Genomic DNA, 21,098 nt, shown 5'->3' with positions numbered 1-21,098 from the left:
CACGAACAGCAAAATCAGGAGTCAGTACATTTATAAATTTATTACAATTAACTCTTTGGCAATACAGTGCAGAATATCATAACACTTAAGGATGGAACACCGTTATCTACAGAGGGAAAAAAAGCGTTCAAAATGGCATTTGCAAAGGAAAACATTAAAAGCCACAAAAACAAAGAAATAAAACATGAGGCAGAAATAGCAAACAAAAATATAAGAGTAATAACAGAGAAACTTTGCTAATATAACAGAGCTAGTGCGCCCTCTTCAGCTGCATCATTTGCCGCTAAGTGAAGGCTCTTGGGGACAATTCTTCTGATTCTATTCTATGACTTAAAGATACTGCGAAAGGATAAATATTTGAGATTATTCTTCATGTTTATTTTTGCCCTGCTGCACAAGGGAGACAATGAGTAAAAATCTATTATGGATTACCACCAGAGAAAAACTAATTTTGAAGGAGTTCATGGCATCATCATGAACAATAATGGAAGGCATATGGTTTATTAGTGGCCTTAATATCCAAAACTTATAAAGATGTTAAACTCCTCTATTGATCAGGTACACTATTGGTTTGCAACCAATGAAGTGCTTACAATTTCAGTTGTCTTTTCTGCATTGGGGGTCCACTTCATAAAGACAGACAGCAAACCCAAAATTAATATACAATGTTTAAAATGACTAGCATGAATGGAAATGGTCTCAGTAAGGCACTCGGAAGAACTAGAAATGTGAAAAATTATCACTGTTCCCATTAATGCTAACATTTAGATTGAATGTACTGTATTTTAGCAATGGAAAAAGGAGCTCCGATAGAGCCTTTTGACCATTTTTGTTGGGTAGTGTGGCCTGTAGTGGTTTGAAGGTCTGTTATAGCATTGTGCTACTTAGGGATGTGAGACTCTAGTCTTCAAAGTCAAAAAGACTACACAGTTTAGCGTTTTCTTTCATCTAACAAATCCAACTTGGCTCATCAACTGTTAAACCTTTTGAGAGTTGCAAAAAGTGTTTCTGAACAGACTAAACACTAACCTGCAGGTCTCTAGGACTAGCACTCCCAGGGTTAATATTAGTGTCTCTTTGGTTAATCCTCTGTTAAACATCAGTAAATCAGTTCTACAAAATGCAAACAGCACTTTCCTTAGCCTTACACAATGAGGTCCTCGTAATTTTTTTTCCCAACAAGTAAGAAAACTAATCCAACATCAAGGTCCACTCCCTGACAATACACATTACAGAATATTTTTTTGGCAGCAAAGATCTTCAGTTAGTGGAGAGTGCCTGTAGTGGCAATCACCCCATTACTGTGTTCCAAACCATGTAAAGATGGATGAATAACAATAGCCCTTCAAAAGATTTGATAGCCGTGACAAAGTATGGCGAACATACAAGACTTAACATTATGAAGAGAGATTAAAAATGCTTATAATTACTAAGAATTGTAGTCAACACCTTGGGGAAAATGTATCCACTTACTATAAGAAACCAAAGCTCTGTTAAAACATATACTGTCTACCAATCTATCAATACTTGAAATTTCAAATAGCAGTGTGTATTGATGTATAAAGTGCAATAATACATGAAACCAAAATATATGTTAAAATAACAGATGATCCAACATTCCAAATTTCTTTGGCAAATGCTGGCTTTACCCCATTTTAACATTAGTGTCCATTAAAAAAAAGGAATACATCAAGGGCTCTTTGCAAACAGAACAGAACTTATTTAGCTTTCTCCCATCCAACCATTTTACTTCTTGATGTTAAATAGATCAAAATATGGTCACAAACACACTGCTGACTAAACCTGGAGTGTTTGTATATTTAAACATAACCTTAAAAAAAAAGCCACATGATCATCATGCATAAATATAAAATGGCGTGTCCCCTCTCTGCAAAGGATTATTTTTACCTTGATTTGAACCCCACAGAGGACAGGGTGTTATTCTTTGGTAAAAATCCACGCATCTTTTAGTGGGAGGTTTTAATAGTAGCATTTTCTGTTTTTGTGCAAGATTCCTCTTGTTAAGGCTGTGCAGAACATGTAGCTAAGGCCTCATCACACCTCAGCAGTCTGAAAGGAATTTGCTCGGGATGAGCTGAAATGTCAGAACTGATCTGCGGCTCTCCTTTGGTTTGGTGGTGCTGGCACAGGAAAAGAGAAGAGAGGAGACGATATGATGAAGCAGGCCTGACCACAGACCTCAGCAGACAGTGACTGTGGCTTGGTCAATCACCCAGCTCTGTGCACCACCCAAACCTCCCCTCTTCAGAGAAGCTGCACACTGTTCCCAGGAGCGCTTTCCTCTTCGCTCTCTTGCCCAAGCATGAAAAGCTGGCAGTGATATCAGAGTGCTGAAGCAACGCCCAAAGGCACTGAGGTCATCTCTGATCTGAACCAGATTTGTAGTAAGACAATACAGGTCCTTTTCCCATTGAAAGAACCTATGTGTATCCAAAACAAAAACAAGTCCCTGAACTCATGCAGTCCCATTTAGTCAGAGAGATAGAGATAGACTGAGAGAGGCAGACAGAGACAGAAAGTCAGACAGACATACAAAAAGAGACAGAGACAGAGAGAGAAACTGGAGATTCAGGGCTGCCAGGGCTTCCTGTCTTTGCCCCTCTGTTCAGGAATGTGTTTATAGCGACACTTGTCCCCAAAGTGACACCCAGTGGTCCTCCAGAAATAACACTCATCTCCATTGACAGGACCTTTGCGCCTCGGCCTAGAGTAAAGACACACATCCGTACACCCAAAGGGTTAAACAACCAAAGTAACATACATCACATCCTTTTGCTAAAATGAACTAAACAGTGCAGTTCTAAAGACTTATGATTGGTTACCCAGAAGCTCCTGCAGCCTGAGGTGCAGTAGGAACAGGTAAAGGTCTCTGGATACGTCTGTCTGGATAACGGACTACTAACCGTGTGTTCTCTATTCCATAACCCTGTTTTTTTAATAGAAAAAAAAGTAAATATATCATCATCAGTCATGGAGTACCATCATACCACAGAATTATTTTAAAGATATGCAGAATACAGCACAAAAATTGTGAACACACCAAGCCTTACATTCTCAATGCTTTCTTTCAAGAAGTTGAATTGTGTGATTTAAAGTCAGCTATTTTATATCATAATTCATGTGATGAAATCCTTTACATTTCATACTAGGCCAAAAAAATTTTTAATTAATTTCTATACAAATATACAAGAAGTGACTTAACAGTTCCTCTAACAGACATTAAATCCTTATATTGTGAAGTCCAAAAAAAGCCCAAATGGATCTGTTATTTATTTATTATTATTAGGGCATGAAGTATGCTACAGGAAGTTCAGTGCTTACGTCTGGAAACATCCATTAGGGGGAGCTGGTTTAGTTTCCCATCATTTTTGACCATTTGTTAGCATTCAATCATTTAATAAATGAACCCCAAACCTGATTTCTGTAAGGACCAACAAATTCTGTGATTAGTCAAAGCTGGCTTTAGAGGCAAGAAGAATGACTTAGAACTAGACAATGCTCCTCTAGCACAAGCCAGCTTGTCATAACTCGGATCCACGCTGGACGTAGGATCTGAATTAAGTGCACCTTTACATTTAAAAATAGATAAATTTAACAGCTAGAGAATTTTACTCTGGCCAAAAAATGAGTGCCTACTACATAAAACCAAATGTCATGAAGCACATCTAAGCCTACCAGTAACATCCTCACATCCAAGCCAGGCGGCACATGTGATTGGTCGGACAGGCTACCCATGCTATTTTAGGCACTGCATACACAATGGTGCAAAAGTTTTAGGCACTTGAGAAATGTAGGTTTAGAAAGCTATTTATGTGGGAAATAATTCTATATATTTTTTAGAAAAAAAACATTAACATTACAAAAAACACAAATAACACTGATACAATAAGTCAAGGTTTTATGTCTATCATGTGTTTAATTATTTCCAAACTTCTCCTCAAGGAAACCAGCTGTTAACTGTAGGTATCATGCAAAATCTGATCTGGCTACTCAATATAGCTTTTCATTAAATTAGATGTCGTGGTGACGAAATATCACAATCCATGTGATAGGTGAAGCTTTGAGGAGAAGTCAGGAAACAAACTAACAGCACTATGTCAGAACATCTCAAGTCTGATGGAAAAAAATGTTCTTGTTGATTTTCTGCATTACTGTCTGGCTGCATTTATTCTAATATTATTTGATAGTTTTACTGGCATAAACACACATTGCCCAGATTAATGGCTTTAAATTTGCTTAAATATTCTATGCATCAAATCTAAAGCTAGCAGTAAAGGCATGGAAATGAAAGACGCTAAGATAGTCTTTTATATATGTCGTATTGTATTCTGTGTGATGGTGATATCAGCATAAATATTAAGCTTTGAAAGACAAGAGAACTCACATTCAGCTTTTCCATCGCACGTGTGGCCATGTTAGCATTCTTAAAATTAACAAAGGCACAAAACCGCTCGTGTAGCACTCGGATGCTTTCGATTTCTCCATAGCTGGAACAACAACAGGCAGAATTGAGTCAGCATAGGACCAAAACAAGAAGATGGAAAAATAACCAGCTAGTGTAATAGAGCAAAGCCCAATGAGACCCAGGGCTCTGGTCTCACTTTTTGAAAAGGTCCCGCAGGTGCTTCTCTGTCAGTTCTGTGGTTACATTACCCACCCAGAGAGAAGGGCAAGGGCTTCTGAGATAGAGATAGAGAGAGAGTTAATGAGCAAACCCATGAGAGACACATGCAATATGCATGCAATAAGGCAAAATACAAGAAACACTGTGGTCTGTTTTAACTTACCCTGGCTGCAGAAGGGCAGAGTCATGGTTGGCAGCTGTTAAAACAAAATAAATGTCAAATAAACAAATATAACAGACATAATATAATCATTTTCTTTTAACTCACTGTAGTCTGCTATGACCAGATAATACTACAGCAACACTGCCCTCAAGTGGCTGAAAGGACTACTGCACTGTATTTTAATTCATTCATTCTCATTCATCGGCATACCTCTGGCTGCTAGAACACCCTGTACTGTGCTGTACTTCTCAAGCAGTAGCACACTTTGCTCTTCTTCATAACCAAGGTCCTGGTGAACGAAGGCAAGCAAAAAGATGTAACTTTTGTACATTTTTCAGCCTTCATTAGATTATTCTTATCACTGAATTATTTATTCTGTCTTCCTTGCTAGCATCAGTAAGTTACATGACAAGCTGATGCAAGAGTATGCATCTGTTTCAAAATAAGCATGTGCACAATTATATGCGATTTTGTGAATGTAGGCCACTGCCTGGAAGAAAAAAAAAGCAGCTCTGAACAGTAATGATTTACATAATATTGGAAGGATAACATCAGACTCCAATCACATACCATAAGCTGTAGCACTTTGCAGTAAAAGAGGTCACTGGCTGCTTCTTCACAGTCCTTATCCAGCTTTAGCACTTGCTCCATAGCTTTCTCAGCCTCACTGTACCTCTAGCAAAGAAAGATACACCATTACTGCTTCAGTGCTGTTTAGACTCACTATGTCTACATGCATGTCCCATACCAGTCAACTTAAACCAATTCAAAATACAGAGGTTTTAATAAAAGCTGCAAGACAATCCACCCCCCCCCCCACCAAACCAGTACTGCTATTTAAACCATAACTAGATACAATTTAAACATTTTCCCCATTTCTTTTTGTCATTGTTTAAATTTTAGCCCACTGCTCCATACAAAACAGCCTCAACTCTATCGGTGGGTTTCCTCTCATGACCTGCTTGCTTCAGGTCCTTCCATAATATTTCTATAGGATTACAGTCAGGAATTTGACTTGGCCATTTCAAAACATGAAATTTCTTCTTCTTTCACCATTCTTTGGTAGAACAACGTGCTTAGGGCCACATTCTCTTGAGTTTCGGTGAAGAGACATTTTCCTTCAGAATTTGCAGGTATAATTCAAAGCTCACTGTTCTATCAATGATGGTAAGCCGTCCTGGCCCAGATGCAGCAAAACAGGCCCAATTATATTACTACCACCATTGTGTTTCACAGATGGTATAACACTGTATGCTGGAATGCCACATTTTCCTTTCTCCAAACATCATCATCTTCTTTCGGCTGCTCCCTTTAGGGGTCGCTACAGCGGATCATCTGCCTCCCTCTTGCCCTATCCATTGCCTCCTCTACTTTCACACCAACCATCTCCATGTCCACCTTCACTACATCCATAAACCTTCTCTGAGGTCTACCTCTTAAGATTAAGATTAAGATTAAGTGATACTGTTTTGATCCCACAACCGGGGAAATTCCATCTCCGCATTTAACCCATCCATGCAAGTGAAACACCACATACACACTAGTGAACACACACACTAGGGGGCAGTGAGCACACTTGCCCGGAGCGGTGGGCAGCCCTATCCACGGCGCCCGGGGAGCAATTGGGGGTGAGGTGTCTTGCTCAAGGACACCTCAGTCATGGACTGTCGGCGCTGGGCAACCTTCCGGTCACAGGGCCAGATCCCTAACTTCCAGCCCACGACTGCCCTCTTCTCCTTCTACCCGGCAGCTCCATCTCCAACATTCTTTGCCCAATATATCCACTATTCCTCCTCAACACATGTCCAACCCATCTCAACCTGGCCTCTCTGGCTTTATCTCCAAACTGCTCCACCTTCACTGTCCCTCTGCTCTGCTCATTTCTAATCTTGTCCAGCCTTGTCACTCCCAACGAAAATCTCAGCATCTTCATCTCCGCCACCTCCAGCTCAGCCTCCTGTCTTTTAGACAGAGCCACAGTCTCCAAACCAAACATCATAGCAGGACGCACTACTGTCTTGTAAACCTTCCCTTTCACTCTTGCTGCTATCCTTCCGTCACACATCAGCCCTGACATCCGTCTCCACCCACTCCATCCTGCCTGCACCCTCTTCTTCACCTCTTTTTTGCACTGTCCTTTCTCCAAACATAACGGTTCTTATTAAAACAAAAATACCAATTTTGGTCTCACTCGTCCACAAAAAACTGTTCTTCTGGCTTGTCCATGTGACTTTTAGCAAACTGAAGACTGGCAGCAACCCTGTTGTGCACACCACTGCTGTTCAGCATTATCCTTATGGTGAGACTTGTGAATATTAACAGTAACCACTGTGAGACAGTCCTTTAGTTGTTTAGTGGTTAACCTGGGTTCCTTTGTGACCTTGAGGACTATTACATGCCTTGCTCTTGGTGTGTTCTTTGTTGGTTGATCACTTCTGGGGAGCAAAATGATGGTCTTGAATTTCTTCCATTTGTACACAATCTGTCTGACTGTGGATTGGTGGAGTCCAAACTCTTTAGATATGGCTTTGTAACCTTTTCCAGGCTGATGAGCCTCGACAATTCTTCTGAGGTCCTCAGAAATCTCCTTTGTTCATACCATGATACACTTCCACAAACACGTTGTAAAGATCAGACTGTGATGGATCCCTGTTCGTCAAATAAAACAGGGTGGTCACTCAGACCTGACTGCCATCCCAGTGATTGAAAACACCTGACTCTAATTTCACCTTCAAATTATCTGCTAATCCCAAAAGGTTCACATACTTCTGAAACTCAAAGATATGTAGTATTGGGTCATTTTCCTCAATAAATAAATGACCAAGTTTAATACTTTTGTCTTATTTGTTTAATGTGGTTTCCTTTATCTACTTTTAGCACTTGTGCAAAAATCAAAAGTTTTAGGTCAAATTTATTTCTATTAGAAAATTCTAAAGGGTTCAAGTGCCACTGTATGTGCATGGTTTAGATGCTGGTTTTGCTTAGCGTCTGTTTTGGTAGGTTTTTACAAGTCAGTGTTAAATCAGTACTTTGGTCTTTAATCTGAGGCGACCATACTGATCAATATTGCTGGTTGGTATAATCCAAATACAAAAGACAAGTCCAGTTTGAGCTTTTACAGCAACAATGCTGCACAGTGCACAAGAGGTTTGTGAGACAAATTTCACTTTGAGAACATCTGAGAATGTGAAACACACACTCACGGCAGTGAGTGCTGCTTACATCTGTAAAAGGCCTTGACTTTAAGACCTACCTTAAGGCCCATCAGGGCGCTTCCCTTGCGGTAGTAGCCTTTAGGCCATTCTGGGGCCATCTGTATAGACTTTTCAGCATCAGTAAGTGCCAGAGGGTACTGCTCCAGACAGTAGTAACAGTATGAGCGATTCCCAAAAAACCTGCAATTTCCATACCAAAAAGTGACAAAATTAATTACATGGCATATAATTACACAGCAGAGAAGTATAACTAAACATGTACTAATTGTGGAAGTCTATGCTAGATGGTACCTGTAGTCCTTTGGGTCACATCTAATAGCTTCTGTAAACATACTAACAGCCTGAGAGTACTGCCCCTCTTGCACCAGCCTGATCCCTTTTTCTGCAGTGGAGAGAAAAAAAATCCACAAAGACTTACTTACAGAAATAACATTTAGAAATGAAAGATAGTGCTGTTTGTCACTGATTATGAAAAAAGAGGAAGAACAGTATAACAGCATTCAATTAGCTTTATATATTAGCCATACAGGGGGGGAAAGGCCCCCCCCCCATATCTCTCGCTTGGTCATCAGAGAAACAATGGATTTGGCATTGTGTGTGTGTGTGTGTGTGTGTGTATGTGTATAACACACCTGTCAGTGAGGCACTTTTATTCACAGACTCAGATCCACTGACCTGTGACAAAAATCAATAGACACTGCATCAGGAAGGAATCACTAGATGACTGTACATGAGCAAACATGATTTGAGGAAGCAGCTTGTTAAAGCACAGCCTTCACACTGGTTTTCATCAGCAGGTCACAGCTGGTGCACCACATCCTGGGTGACAGAAAGCTGACAGCACATTTTTCTCCTGTCCCAACAGTCTGGAACCGCTCCGTTTCAACTCTCACTGTACTATGTCACCGCTAAGTGAGAACAAGAGCCATTTTGCAGGATCACCTGATATTCAGATTGTGATTTTACAGTCTGAATATCAAGTGAGCCAGTCTGGCTTTCAAAATTACAAATAAACATTATAAACAAGAAAAAACTACTGAAGTTTAGCTTATGTCCCTTTAATTATGGACTAGTACAAAATAATGATTTGAAGGAGTATTAAAAAAAATAAATAATAATAATAATAATAATAATAATAATAATAATAATAATAATAATATTACTGATATGATTAATATAGTCAAAAGTGAAACGGACTCCAAAAGTTTTAACATTGCTTAGTGACTAATATGATTGTTATTCATGAACTACAAATTGCCATATTTACTACTGTCACATTTCTTATACTGTAATAGCACAATGAACTAAAAATCCCAAATAATGCCCATAATATAGCTTGGGGAAAGTGCAAATGAGAATTTTGAGTGTTTTTTTTTTGTTGTTCCCATTAATTGGTTCTTATGTAGCTTGGTAATGAGCTCTTACAGTTTTAACAGGTTATCCCAATGATAAAAGTCTGGTTAGGATACCTTTGATGACTTTTTGTTATGTTAACCACAATGCTGTTCTGTGTTCAAATACAGCAGTTCAGCTGAACAGAGGGTGACAAAGCTTAGTACTCTCCTTAAAAACTTACACATGAGCAAGAAGCCACTGAACTGTCAGAAGAGAACCGTTTCTTCATCTGTTCATTACAATATAAACCAAATCTTTAAATACTGATGTATTTATCTGTAGTATTTTTGCCAATGTTGATAAATCTACAAGATATTAATATTAGCAGATATTTCTGGCTGCTCCTTAATTAGTATTTTTCATATTTAAGGCAGTATGCTTACTTTAAATATTTCTCATTGTTTCAAGAATGAGCCCCCACAATACTAATCGGTCCTTCATAGTGCAGACACAGCTATTCCTGAATAACTCAAAATAACTGACACCCCTGGTAAAGTTGTCTGTTTACCACTTTGATCGTACACTAATATGAGTTTCAGTTAACTTCAGTTAAAGAAAAAAAACCTCTATCTCTCTATTCATCATGAACACAAGCCCTTTTAAGAACACCTGGAACCTGCCAGTCATTGACTTCCTGTTTCACTGACATATAAATTTGAAGAGGTTGAATACCTTCAGTCATGTATAAACACAGACAAAATGAGAGAACGCACAAATTAAAGGAGAAATACTTGCTCCACAAATAAATTAACAGCTAAAAAATACCTTCACAACCTGAAAACAGTCATCTCTACTATAACTGCAATAATTAAGATGTTTAAAGCAAATTGAGCTTTCCTAGAAGAGGATGTACACATATCTGATCCACTGTAAGGGGGACAGTTTGAGAAGCATATCTTTCCTCAAGAATGTGAGATGAATGCAGGAAGCAGAGATGGAGTCATGACTGGATCCCCCAGCAAGGCAATAATTCAAAGCATACTACAAGGTCCACATTATGGTTCACTAACCACTTAACCACAGAATCAAGCTCTTACAGTGACCATTCCAGTCCTCTGACCTGAGCCCCATGCATTTTTATAATTCATCGCAAAATAATTGCTCATAAAAGTACTATTTATATTATTTTATAAATATAATATTCTTGTATTATAAAAGTATACATTATATATATACACATATATATATATATATATATATATATATATATATATATATATATATATATATATATATATATATATTTCGATTTTTTGTTGGATTCCTCTCGTTCTTGCCCATTTAAGATCAAGCTGTTAACTTTTTTTTACAACCTATTTTGCTTTACCAAGTCACTTGTACGAAGGGGTTAGTAATTGTGGAGGGCAGTGTCAATTAGTTTATTGCTGCAGAAGCACACTCACCTCCCTGGTTCTGGCCTCATTTTCTTTGTTCTCTTTGGATTTGCGACCTCCTTTGCTCTTGGCTTTAGGCCTAATGTGACTAACAGCGTTAGCAACAAAGGCACTGCTTACATCCCATTCCGGCTCCTGAACAAGAGAAAATGAAACAGAGTGTCAAGTTTAATAAAGGCCTGTTAAACCACTTCAAAATCTCAGTCTCGTGCTTCCAACCCTCTGGCCTCGAACAGCCTTATATTGCTTTGATGATCATGAGACATTGTGAAAAACAAACAGTGTTTGAGATGAGATCAGTACCTCTTCGCTAGGCCGAGCTGAGGATGGCTGGTTGCCTTTGTTCTCTGAGGCCAGTGGTGCTGCTGTATTGTCCTTACACAGAGCCTCTGCTTTCTCCTCCACCTTCTCCTTTACCTCCACCTGCTCCTCTTCTTCCTCTGAATCACTGTCTTCCAGCTCAGAGTCAACTGCACTCCCTCCGCCACAATCGTCCTCTGCCTATGTGGGGGACCATGAACAATAGAGACAGGAGCACATCAGTCATCCCTGTGGAGTCCTTTGAAATTCTTTACTGAGGCTAAAGAGAAAAGGCTGGGTACCTGCACAGTGCGCTCATCCTTTTTACCCTTTTCAAGTTTCTTCCGCTCTCGCTGACGCTGAAAAGAAAATTAAAGCAAAAGCTGTAAATTCGTCCTTCATGCTTGGAAGTAAAAGCTCATTAGTTGTTTTCAAATATACCTTATAATTTAGTTTTTAATAACTTGTAAAAAACAAACAAAAAAAAAGCACCAATATCAACCCTGACTTAATCGATGACAGGAAGTATCCAGAGATGGAAAGTAACTACATTCAGGTAAACTCACTCCACAGTAACTCAGATTTGTTCTTCACTTTGTGCTTTTTATTCTTATTAGTCTAAACAGTGATTTGATAAGACCACGTGTGGAGTTTGGTGGTCGCACATACCCTCTTGCCACGGACAGAACAGAGATCACCTCACATCAATTTATCACAAGTTATCACAGCCTCACTAGAAAAGAGTTTAAATAGTCCTGTAATCAGAAGATCACTCGGTTGCATTGCAGATCAAACAAAGTTACTGCACCTGGACTTTAACCTACTTAAAAATGCATTTATGAAAATATATTTACTCCTCAAGTACACCTTACAGATAAACTGACATCACCATTACATAACACAGTCATTACATAACACAGTCTAATTCTCTCTCTCTTTGCTTTTGTCTGTGTCTTTAACTGTGCGAGAGGCTTTCAAGTAATGACAAACTACATTTCTGATTCTGTATGAAGTAAATGTGGACTAGCAGAGCATACTGGAATCAGCATTTAAAATGTTTTTCCTCACGTAACATGTTCTGCACGGAATATTTCTCATGATGTAGCCCAGTCAACAGGTTGTGATTGTGTATATACAGAAAAGTAACTTTTTATTAATACTTTTACTTGCGCTCAAGTAAAGTATTACTACAGTAACAGTACATTACTTAAGTAGGTAAGTAGGGATTCTTAATACTCTTTCCACAGGCATGTGAAATGGGTAGCTGTTAATGTGTTGCTGAAGTGTTGATGTGCCAGTCATCCTGCCGTCATTGCTCAAAAGTACCATCGCTAGCTCTACACTGTATGAGATCAGTATTCTTTTTTTATCTAATGTAATGACTAGGTCATAATAACAATGTTTCCACAATAAAAATCTGCCTGACTCAGTTGGAATTCTAAACCGTTCCCTTTTAGTGAGCTTTCTTTCTATTTTATCCAGGGTGACCAGTCAATAAGGCTGCTTTGGTGTGCACAGCCAAGACCAGAGGTCATCAATAGATCTGTCATGGAGCCAAATTCTTACAGCGCAAACAGTCTTTGGGCCAGATATGTCTATATTATTCCATTATTCTGAAATGCTTACCCGTCTGACCGGCAATGAAACACTATATAGCAATTAAATTAAACAGCTATTATAAAAGAACACCGTAGCTACCAAGCACGGCTCATGTAGCCTCTTTAACACGCTTTACCACATGAAGCTGAAATGTCCCCTACATGTGCTTTTCCATTGCACTAGGTGTAGGTGGTAGGACAGTACCTTACACTTGAGGTAATCTCACTGTAGCTCACAATCTCTTGTGATTTTTTAACAAAAATTTATTTGAATGTTGAATGTGTTTAATTGGGTTAGTTAAATTTGTATGTATGTGTGTGTGTGTGTGTGTGTACGTACTCAACCAACTAACCTTCCTCTTAGCTCTTCGTCTCTCCGCTCTCCTCCGGGCCTTCTCCTCTTCACTGAGACCCTCCTCTCCATTCAACACATCCTGAACGCCCCATGCACACACTGTTACTTATTTTGCTTATGCCCAACTTGTTCATGCAGTGAGAACATTACAACAACTCTTAACAAGCCCAAAAAAGAGAAAAGGGCATACTTGCAAGACTGTGTCCTTATTGTGGTCTGAGGTGGCACTGGTCTCCATGTCCTCTGCCCTCTTGTCACTGGAGCCTGTTGGGATGATGAAATCTCAACATTAGCCAATTGGGACAGACCTGTAGAGATCAGCTAAGCAGAGAAAAGCTGTAACTAAGCTGTACCTCTCACATGAGGTCATGTGAGAATAGAAGGGGAAACTCCACTTTCCCAAAAGCAGAAGCGAGATCCAAGCTGTTTGGGTTTGCTGTGAATCACTGTAGTCCAAAGAACATTCTGTCTTTTACTGTCTAATTCAGAGATACTGTAAGCTCCTCTGAAAGTAGAGACATACTCATATAAGAATTGTGGAGCAATGGCTTCATTTTTCCATGTACGTATCTGCCGATACTGATACAGATATGTAAACATTTATGAAATGGAGAAACTGGGACTAGATATACCTGTATTAGCATTACAAGGAAATGTTACATTTCTCTGCTGTTGAATCAAAATCTTGTATCTCCATTTTTGTCATTTTTCAGATTTTGACACAATTTGAGAACGCCTGCTGCCCTTTACATTGTGTGTAAATTCCATGATGAATGGACCAAATGAAATGACCTAAAATGACTCAGAAAAAAAGTCTGGCTCCACTGACTTGCATTAAAAATAAAGTATGTTTATCCTTCTCCTGTAAAGGTAACATTTGAAGGTTTTGATCCGACAGCAGCGATTTATTTCTGTAGGGTCACAAATGCAATAAAGTGAATAAAACAACATTTTAGTACAGTAGCCCAGCACTACATAGATGTTTTGTTCCTCTGAAGCACAATAAATATCTTTTTTAAATACTTATTAAATGTAAACATCCTGAGATATTTTTCACCTTGCACTATACATCATTTAATTTTGCAATAGTATGTCTGTATGTACTACCTCAGTGTTTTATCTTTTATGTCTTCAACCTTATTAATCTTTTTTCTATTTATGCGCTTGCGGTCAAATTGAGAGCTACTAAAAAGTTTTCAATGCTTTCAATAATGACAAAAAAGCTCTAATATATGCTCATACCATTGTACATTCTTAAATTAGTATGGTTCCTACAACTTTAAGACACCTTTGTGTAAAAAAACCTAAGAGCATTATATTATTAGATTTCCAGCATTATATTTTATAAGTTATTGGAAGAAATGGCAGGTTTGCCTCACAGTTATCAGGAGGGTCAAACAAAAGCTAGAATTGAATTACAATTAACAAGCTAAAATACTCTAGCCAATGAATCTACGATTAATGCTAAATGGAGCTCATTATGCATTTTTCCAGGCTGCTCTGCCCATGGCTTTGTGAACACTCTGATTAGATGAAACACAGTCTAAACAAAAGAACTACACTAACATTTTTATTTGTAGGCACATACACAAAAAATACGGTTCAAGTGATCTTCCACACCAGTTCCCTACACATAAACAAAAAATCTAATGGGACACATACAGGCTACCTCATTTTATAATATCAGAAGCTTGACGATTAGACAAGATTAAACAATGTGACCACTACACAAACACAGACAACAGAAACAAACAGAAATCTATCTTCCCTTGCCTAAGGGTGTGGGGTTTGCGCTTTCCATCATATTTGCTCTGAGCTAACAAGGTCCTACAAAGTCCCGCTCGTGACTTTGAATTTCACAATAGAGTCGTCTGAGCACCTGAGCGTTTCTGTTTCATGGCAATTACTCACACACATCACCAATGTCTTTGCTAATGCAAATAAATAGCTTCTCACAGAATGAACAAAGCCATTTATCATTCATTTACTCAAGCAGTCACATAACATTTGTATAAGCAAGCAAATTGTATAAACACTACCTTCACGCTCTATAAAACCATACCTAAAAGAGAAAAGGTGTTTGATCTGGATCATGCTACAAGATTAGACAAGTGACAAACCATGTAATTTGAGGGTCTGTTCTGGCCTGCAAAAAGGGTAAGGTACAGCTGTCCAGCAGCTTCTCAAATGACCCTACAGAGGTGAATCAGAAAATGTTCTCATCCGGCTACATCTCACCAACACGAGAACTGAGCCAAAACAACTTGATGTCACACTGAACTGCAATGTAACCACAAAATGACAAACTGCCCAGATTAAAACAACCACTAAGCAGCTTTATTACAGGACAAACACCATTATATGACTGTCACTAATGGCTATGAGGTGAATGTACAGTACAATCTACAGCCTTCTGATCTTTAACCTGAGCTCTGAGTGCTTTCATTCTCTAATCCACTCTGTCACTTCGAAGATGTCTCACATACACAGCAGGGCAATAACGATGTATCAAGTGCTCAAAGGTCAGACGTTAAATTTAGGTACAGTATATCAAAGCTCTTCCTCCACTGTGTTTAAACGATTTGATGTGGTAGAAGATAATACAGCCATAAACCCTGGAGTTCCTCAGATTCACATTCCTGACATTCCAGAGCTTTTCACACAAAAAGCCAAACATTATAACAACAGGAAACACTTCCATGCCTTGTAGTCAGATACATGAGAGTCACAAACCCTCAGTAGACCATAGCAGCCTGGAGGAGATTACTCAACATATGCTAGAGCATCCATCCATCCATCCATTTTCTAAGCCGCTTCTCCGTCAGGGTCGCGGGGGGGTGGTGCTGGAGCCTATCCCAGCAGTCTTCGGGCGGAAGGCAGGATACACCCTGGATACCATAGCAGGGCAGATAGACAGACACAGACAGTCACTCACACCTAGGGGCAATTTAGCACGTCCAATTGGCCTGACGGGAGGAAACCAGAGAACCCGGAGGGAACCCATGCAGACACGGTGAGAACATGCAAACTCCACACAGATAGGAATCGAACCCAGCGCTACCCACCACACCACCGTGCCGCCCTATGCTAGAGCAGTGTTTTGCAATTCCAGTCCTGGAGGCCCACCTGCACGGCACAGTTGTTTCCCCTGCTTCAACACACCTGATTCAGCTTAAAAAAAGACGATTAGCCAACAATATGACTCAAGTGCAGGAGGCACAAGACAGCACAACTGAGGAGGATGGTTTAGATCCTCTCTCATGTCCAACGATAACAGCGCTGAACAAATATAGGTATATGCTGACAGAAATACAAAATAGAGCGGTACGCACTCTTCTAAAAGCATGTCTAGTTGCCCTATTACCCTTGAAAAGAAAGTGGTGACTGGCATATTGGCAGAAGCATTTCCTTCCCTTTACATCCACTCTCAGATTGCTCTGCGCCATTCAAAAATGCAGATTCAGATAACAGGTGGAAATTGCCAATGACTAATGGAGACCACTGAGCATGAAAAAAGGGAATAATAATGTGCAAATGCACACACACACACACACACACACACATACATACACACATACACACACACACACACACACACACACATATATATATATTCTTTAAAGTCTCTATAACCACAGAGCCCCAGCAATGGAAGATTTTAGGAAGAACACATTTTGACTCAAAAGATTTATGTTCCTTCTAAAGAGTCAAATAACTCCATGAACATCAAAAAACTGAAGTGGAAATCAAGAATGTACACAAGTGGAAGAGACCGTAGGCATGTCATTCCCATACACAGAAATGTAAAAAACAGGTTAATTATCAAGTACATCTCATTCAAAAATTGGTTAACCTGAAATGCTGGATGCCTTTTTCTGATTTCAGCACATGCAATTGATATCTCAGAAGGAATGCAGTCTAATTCCTTACTTCCAATATCCATTTTAAAGAAAGAGAAATCTAGTGATCCAACTCAAGTTCCACTGTATTAAATTTTCCTTAATGAGGTAAAGATAGGCTGTCACAGGCTGCCAAGAAAGGATGTGGACATAAAAAGAATAATGAATGAAATTATCCCTTTTTTCATAGTAGAACTAACCAGAGCGGCTTCGCTTGATTCCACAATCACATTATTCTGGATCCAGATGTTAGCACTGGAATGCAACATCTAGGACCGGTTCAAGTTAACTTACTTTAAGAACATATTTCCACTGCTCTAATTTAATGATAACTTTACAGAATACAAACTTTAAGTACAATGAAATTAGGTAAGCACAAAGCTGCAGACACAGAGAAATCTGGGGAACTTTGATATGAGACTATGACACGCTAATGTGAAATTTTTAGCCTATCATAGCCTTGTATCATATGAGCATATTAACTGATATACTAATATCATATCACAGACCAAAACAAAATATATCAAACACAATTTTGTCCATATTTCAATTTGAAAATTCTTTAGATAAATCAAGATGCTTAATAAATGTCAAGTGAAACGAAACACTATCCAACCAGATAAAACCTGAGTCACTGTTATGGAGTTATTCCGCTCTAAAGGGAATGGGGGAAAAGGCTAAATGAAAATGACAGGCTTTGTCAATCAAGTATTTGCATCTAGTAAGATAATCTGTTCCAGGAAACCTCTTTAGTTCACAGACAGTTTATGATCTCCCCTGTGTGTTGTGTCTATATCTAAGATGCCCAAAAGTGGCTACAATGAAAAATTCTGTCACAATTAAAAATTCTGTTTGAAAAACAATGACAATATGGAAAGAATCACTGAAAAGGCTTTCCTCACAGGAAGTCAAATCAATATTGGCTCGTCACACAAACACACAATGTGTGCATTCACCGGCTTTAACCCTGTTTGGTGAAGGTGAAGGCACTGAGGCACATTCCCCAAACTCAAACATCATCCACCTTGTTCCAACATTATCAATGTTCTGGCTGCCAGAGGTTCAGGTCACAGTCGGTGTTTTTCATTACAACATGTCTGTCAGAATGACATCGGAAATAACAGATCTGGCCCCTGCTATTCTCTGATGACAACGTAAAGGTAACTTAGATGAAGTCTTTTAAAACTGAGATGCACACTAAGCCAAGCAATAAATTCTAATTTCCCTTGCATAATGACCAGAGATGGTCAATGGATTGATCCTGTTGAGTCCTGCACTTAAATATCAAGTCACTGGACCACACAGATTTAGCCAGCTTCATCTAAACTTAGTAGTGACTCAGATTCTGAGGGAAGCCTCCTGCTCTTACTTAACCACATGGCCTCTCCAAACAGAAAGCAGGCTAACTCCATGGCTGAATAAATAAAAGGTTTTTTTTCCACAGGACACTATCCACAATGTCCATCTGACTTCTCACGTGGCAGAATAAAATCATATGGAGAGATTTTCGAGTGCTATCACACGAAACCCACATCAAACGTAATGACAACAGCAGCTCAATGGTATTTACCGTTAAACTGTTAATAAGCCATATGGACAGACGTGAGAAGGCAGGGCAGCAGAGCTCACATTCATTTAACAGTAAGCTAACCGCTGTGTAGACACCATTAACCCGAAATAGGACCGCTTTTCCCGGCGCAATTTCACAGTTACACTAAAATGAATTTTTACTGAAGGATGTTCACTTGGTGTTATTTACAGGCCTAATATTAGCCCTGGACTATTTTAAACCTCGTTTAAGAAAACGTTAATTGGCCCAGATTTAAAGAGCCATTTAAGGCTTTTTGCGTGCGAGGTGCATTAAACAAATTCACTGAGAAGAGTTAAAAACTAGTTAGCTCGTCAACTCAAGCACGGAACTGCAGCAAAAACAGGCAACCAGTTGCTAACGTTACCCACACTAGCCACCAGCTAATGGAAATGTTGTACACCGTAACGTTACAACACAGCTCACCGCAGCACAGCAGCGAGCATGTCTGGAGTTCCCACAAGTTGCTGCTCCACTTTTGTTTGTAGCGAGTGTGCTCAGGGCGTTTTACTGGGCAACACGGCAGTTAAGTGGAGCAGTAGCAGGCTAAAAGAGGGGGAAAGAGGCTCAGGCAGGCGTCCGAGGCCATCCGAGCCCAGCAGACAGCGTGGAGGAGAAGTTTGACGAAGTGAGCTAAAAGTTCCTTTGGCGTGAGACTTACCACTCCCTAGCCCCAGTAACCGGCATATATCCCTGGTGAACCTCATCAGCGCAACCATCCAGCATTATTCATTTGAAACTTGTTAGGTAAGAAATATATGCATAGCCCAAGGTGAAGAAAATTTAAAGCGTGGTTTTCATCGTCATGTTTAAACTTTTCTGAAAGGTGGTAGTTGGTGCTTCGCTTCCTGAGACTCGACCGTCGGCACACTTGGCTCGGCCACAAGCTCCTCCCACTCTTTGGTCTTAAAGGAGCAATCGAGTGCAGTGATTAAAGGGCACATATCACGGAAAAAAACAAATGTTCCTGACTGTTAAAGAGATTAAAAGTTCGATTTAGTACATAAACACTGTTTAAGTTTTAAAACATACAATTCACCCTCAGTGAATATATTTTTATTCCAGTGTTTTTATGAGGTCAGAAAGACACCTGTTGTACATACACTCCAAATTCCAATGGTGTTGGGACGTTGTGTAAAACATAAATAAAAATGGAATACGATGATTTGCAAATCCTTTTCAACCTATATTCAATTGAATACACTACAAAGACAAGATATTTAATGTTCAAACGGATAAACTTTATAGATTTTTGCAAATATTCACACATTTTGAATTTGATGCCAGCAACACGTTCCAAAGAAGTTGGGACAGGGCAACAAAATACTGGGAAACTTGAGGAATGCTCAAAAAACGCCTGTTTGGAACATTCAATAGGTGAACAGGTTAATTGGAAATAGGTAAGTGTCATGATTGGGTATAAAGGGAGCATCCCTGAAAGGCTCAGTCGTTCACAAGCAAGGATGGGGCGAGGTTCACCACTTTTGTGAACAAGGGCATGAGCAAATATCCAACAGTTTAAGAACCATGTTTCTCAATGTGCAATTGCAAGGAATTTAGGGATTTTATCATCTACAGTCCATAATATCATCAAAATATTCAGAGAATCTGGAGAAATCTCTGCAAGTAAGCAGCAAAGCAGAAAACCAACATTGAATGCCCGTGATCTTCAATCCCACAAAGCTTCAACAATTAGTGTCCTCAGTTCCCAAACGCTTATTGAGTGTTGTTAAAAGGAAAGGTGATGTAACACAGCGGTAAACATGCCCCTGTCCCAACTTCTTTGGAACATGTTGCAGGCATCAAATTCAAAATTAGTGAATATTTGCAAAAATCTATAAAGTTTATCCGTTTGAACATTAAATATCTTGTCTTTGTAGTGTATTCAATTGAATATAGGTTGAAAAGGATTTGCAAATCATCATATTCTGTTTTTATGTTTTACACAACGTCCCAACTTTATTGGAATTGGGGTTGTATTACCTATTCTGTCCACAGCAGTTCAGCACACCCTTTCAACCTTTCACAACCTTTTAATTTAACAGGAGTGTTTCAGGCTGGACTGTCAAATTAACACACTTTCAGTTCTGCTTTCCCTCTTTGCACATGCCCACAAGGTGGTAGGGTCAGGGTCACCACTGTATTGAGCCACTTTAGATAAGCAAATAATCTCATTTAAAGCCTGTGTGATGCATGAGTCTGTATCAAATGTATCCTTTTACACACAGCGCCTGGGAGCTGTCTCTTTCTTTTTGCACATTGTTGACCAAAGTAAGGACTTTGAGCAAGACTCCAGGGGTTAGGGCGCCTTTTGAGACAAGCCCTAACATCCATAGGTAGTACAGAGATTTCAATCAGAACATCATCAACACGTATTAGTCTTAATGGCCTGCCTGTTTAATTCAAAGGGATGAAATGGTAATGTAAACATGAATTATGACTGATTTTGGTATATAACACCACACAAAGGGGAAATTGTAAGGGGAATTCCATCAATTTGTCACATTTTACACATAATTATGAATTCTCCGTTCCATGGAGACTTA

The 21,098-nt window shown here is 39.2% G+C and overlaps 1 protein-coding gene across 2 annotated transcripts; it reads right to left on the bottom strand.

Moving 5' to 3' along the window:
• Positions 1-14: 14 nt before the first annotated feature.
• Positions 15-19,428, bottom strand: zgc:123010 (uncharacterized protein LOC641500 homolog). 2 transcript variants are annotated; one of them, XM_017724290.1, is made up of 16 exons: positions 19,214-19,428; positions 13,256-13,329; positions 13,064-13,144; positions 11,415-11,471; positions 11,116-11,313; positions 10,822-10,947; positions 8,656-8,698; positions 8,315-8,405; positions 8,062-8,203; positions 5,379-5,483; positions 5,019-5,097; positions 4,809-4,842; positions 4,623-4,700; positions 4,406-4,508; positions 2,844-2,947; positions 15-2,725 (listed from the first exon to the last, which is right to left on the bottom strand). In XM_017724290.1, the coding sequence occupies exons 1-16, from the start codon at positions 19,269-19,271 to the stop codon at positions 2,590-2,592; spliced, it is 1,509 nt and encodes a 502-aa protein (XP_017579779.1). In that variant the 5' UTR covers positions 19,272-19,428; the 3' UTR covers positions 15-2,589. The 2 variants fall into 2 exon arrangements, with proteins under 2 accessions (XP_017579779.1, XP_037394841.1); XM_037538944.1 differs by lacking the exon at positions 19,214-19,428 and adding an exon at positions 18,979-19,123.
• Between the last annotated feature and the right edge of the window lie 1,670 nt (positions 19,429-21,098).

The sequence above is a fragment of the Pygocentrus nattereri genome, chromosome 5, assembly GCF_015220715.1.
Source record: "Pygocentrus nattereri isolate fPygNat1 chromosome 5, fPygNat1.pri, whole genome shotgun sequence".
Classification (NCBI taxonomy): domain Eukaryota; kingdom Metazoa; phylum Chordata; class Actinopteri; order Characiformes; family Serrasalmidae; genus Pygocentrus; species Pygocentrus nattereri.
Note: the sequence above shows the minus strand (reverse complement) of the source record. Positions and strands in the feature narration are given on the sequence as shown.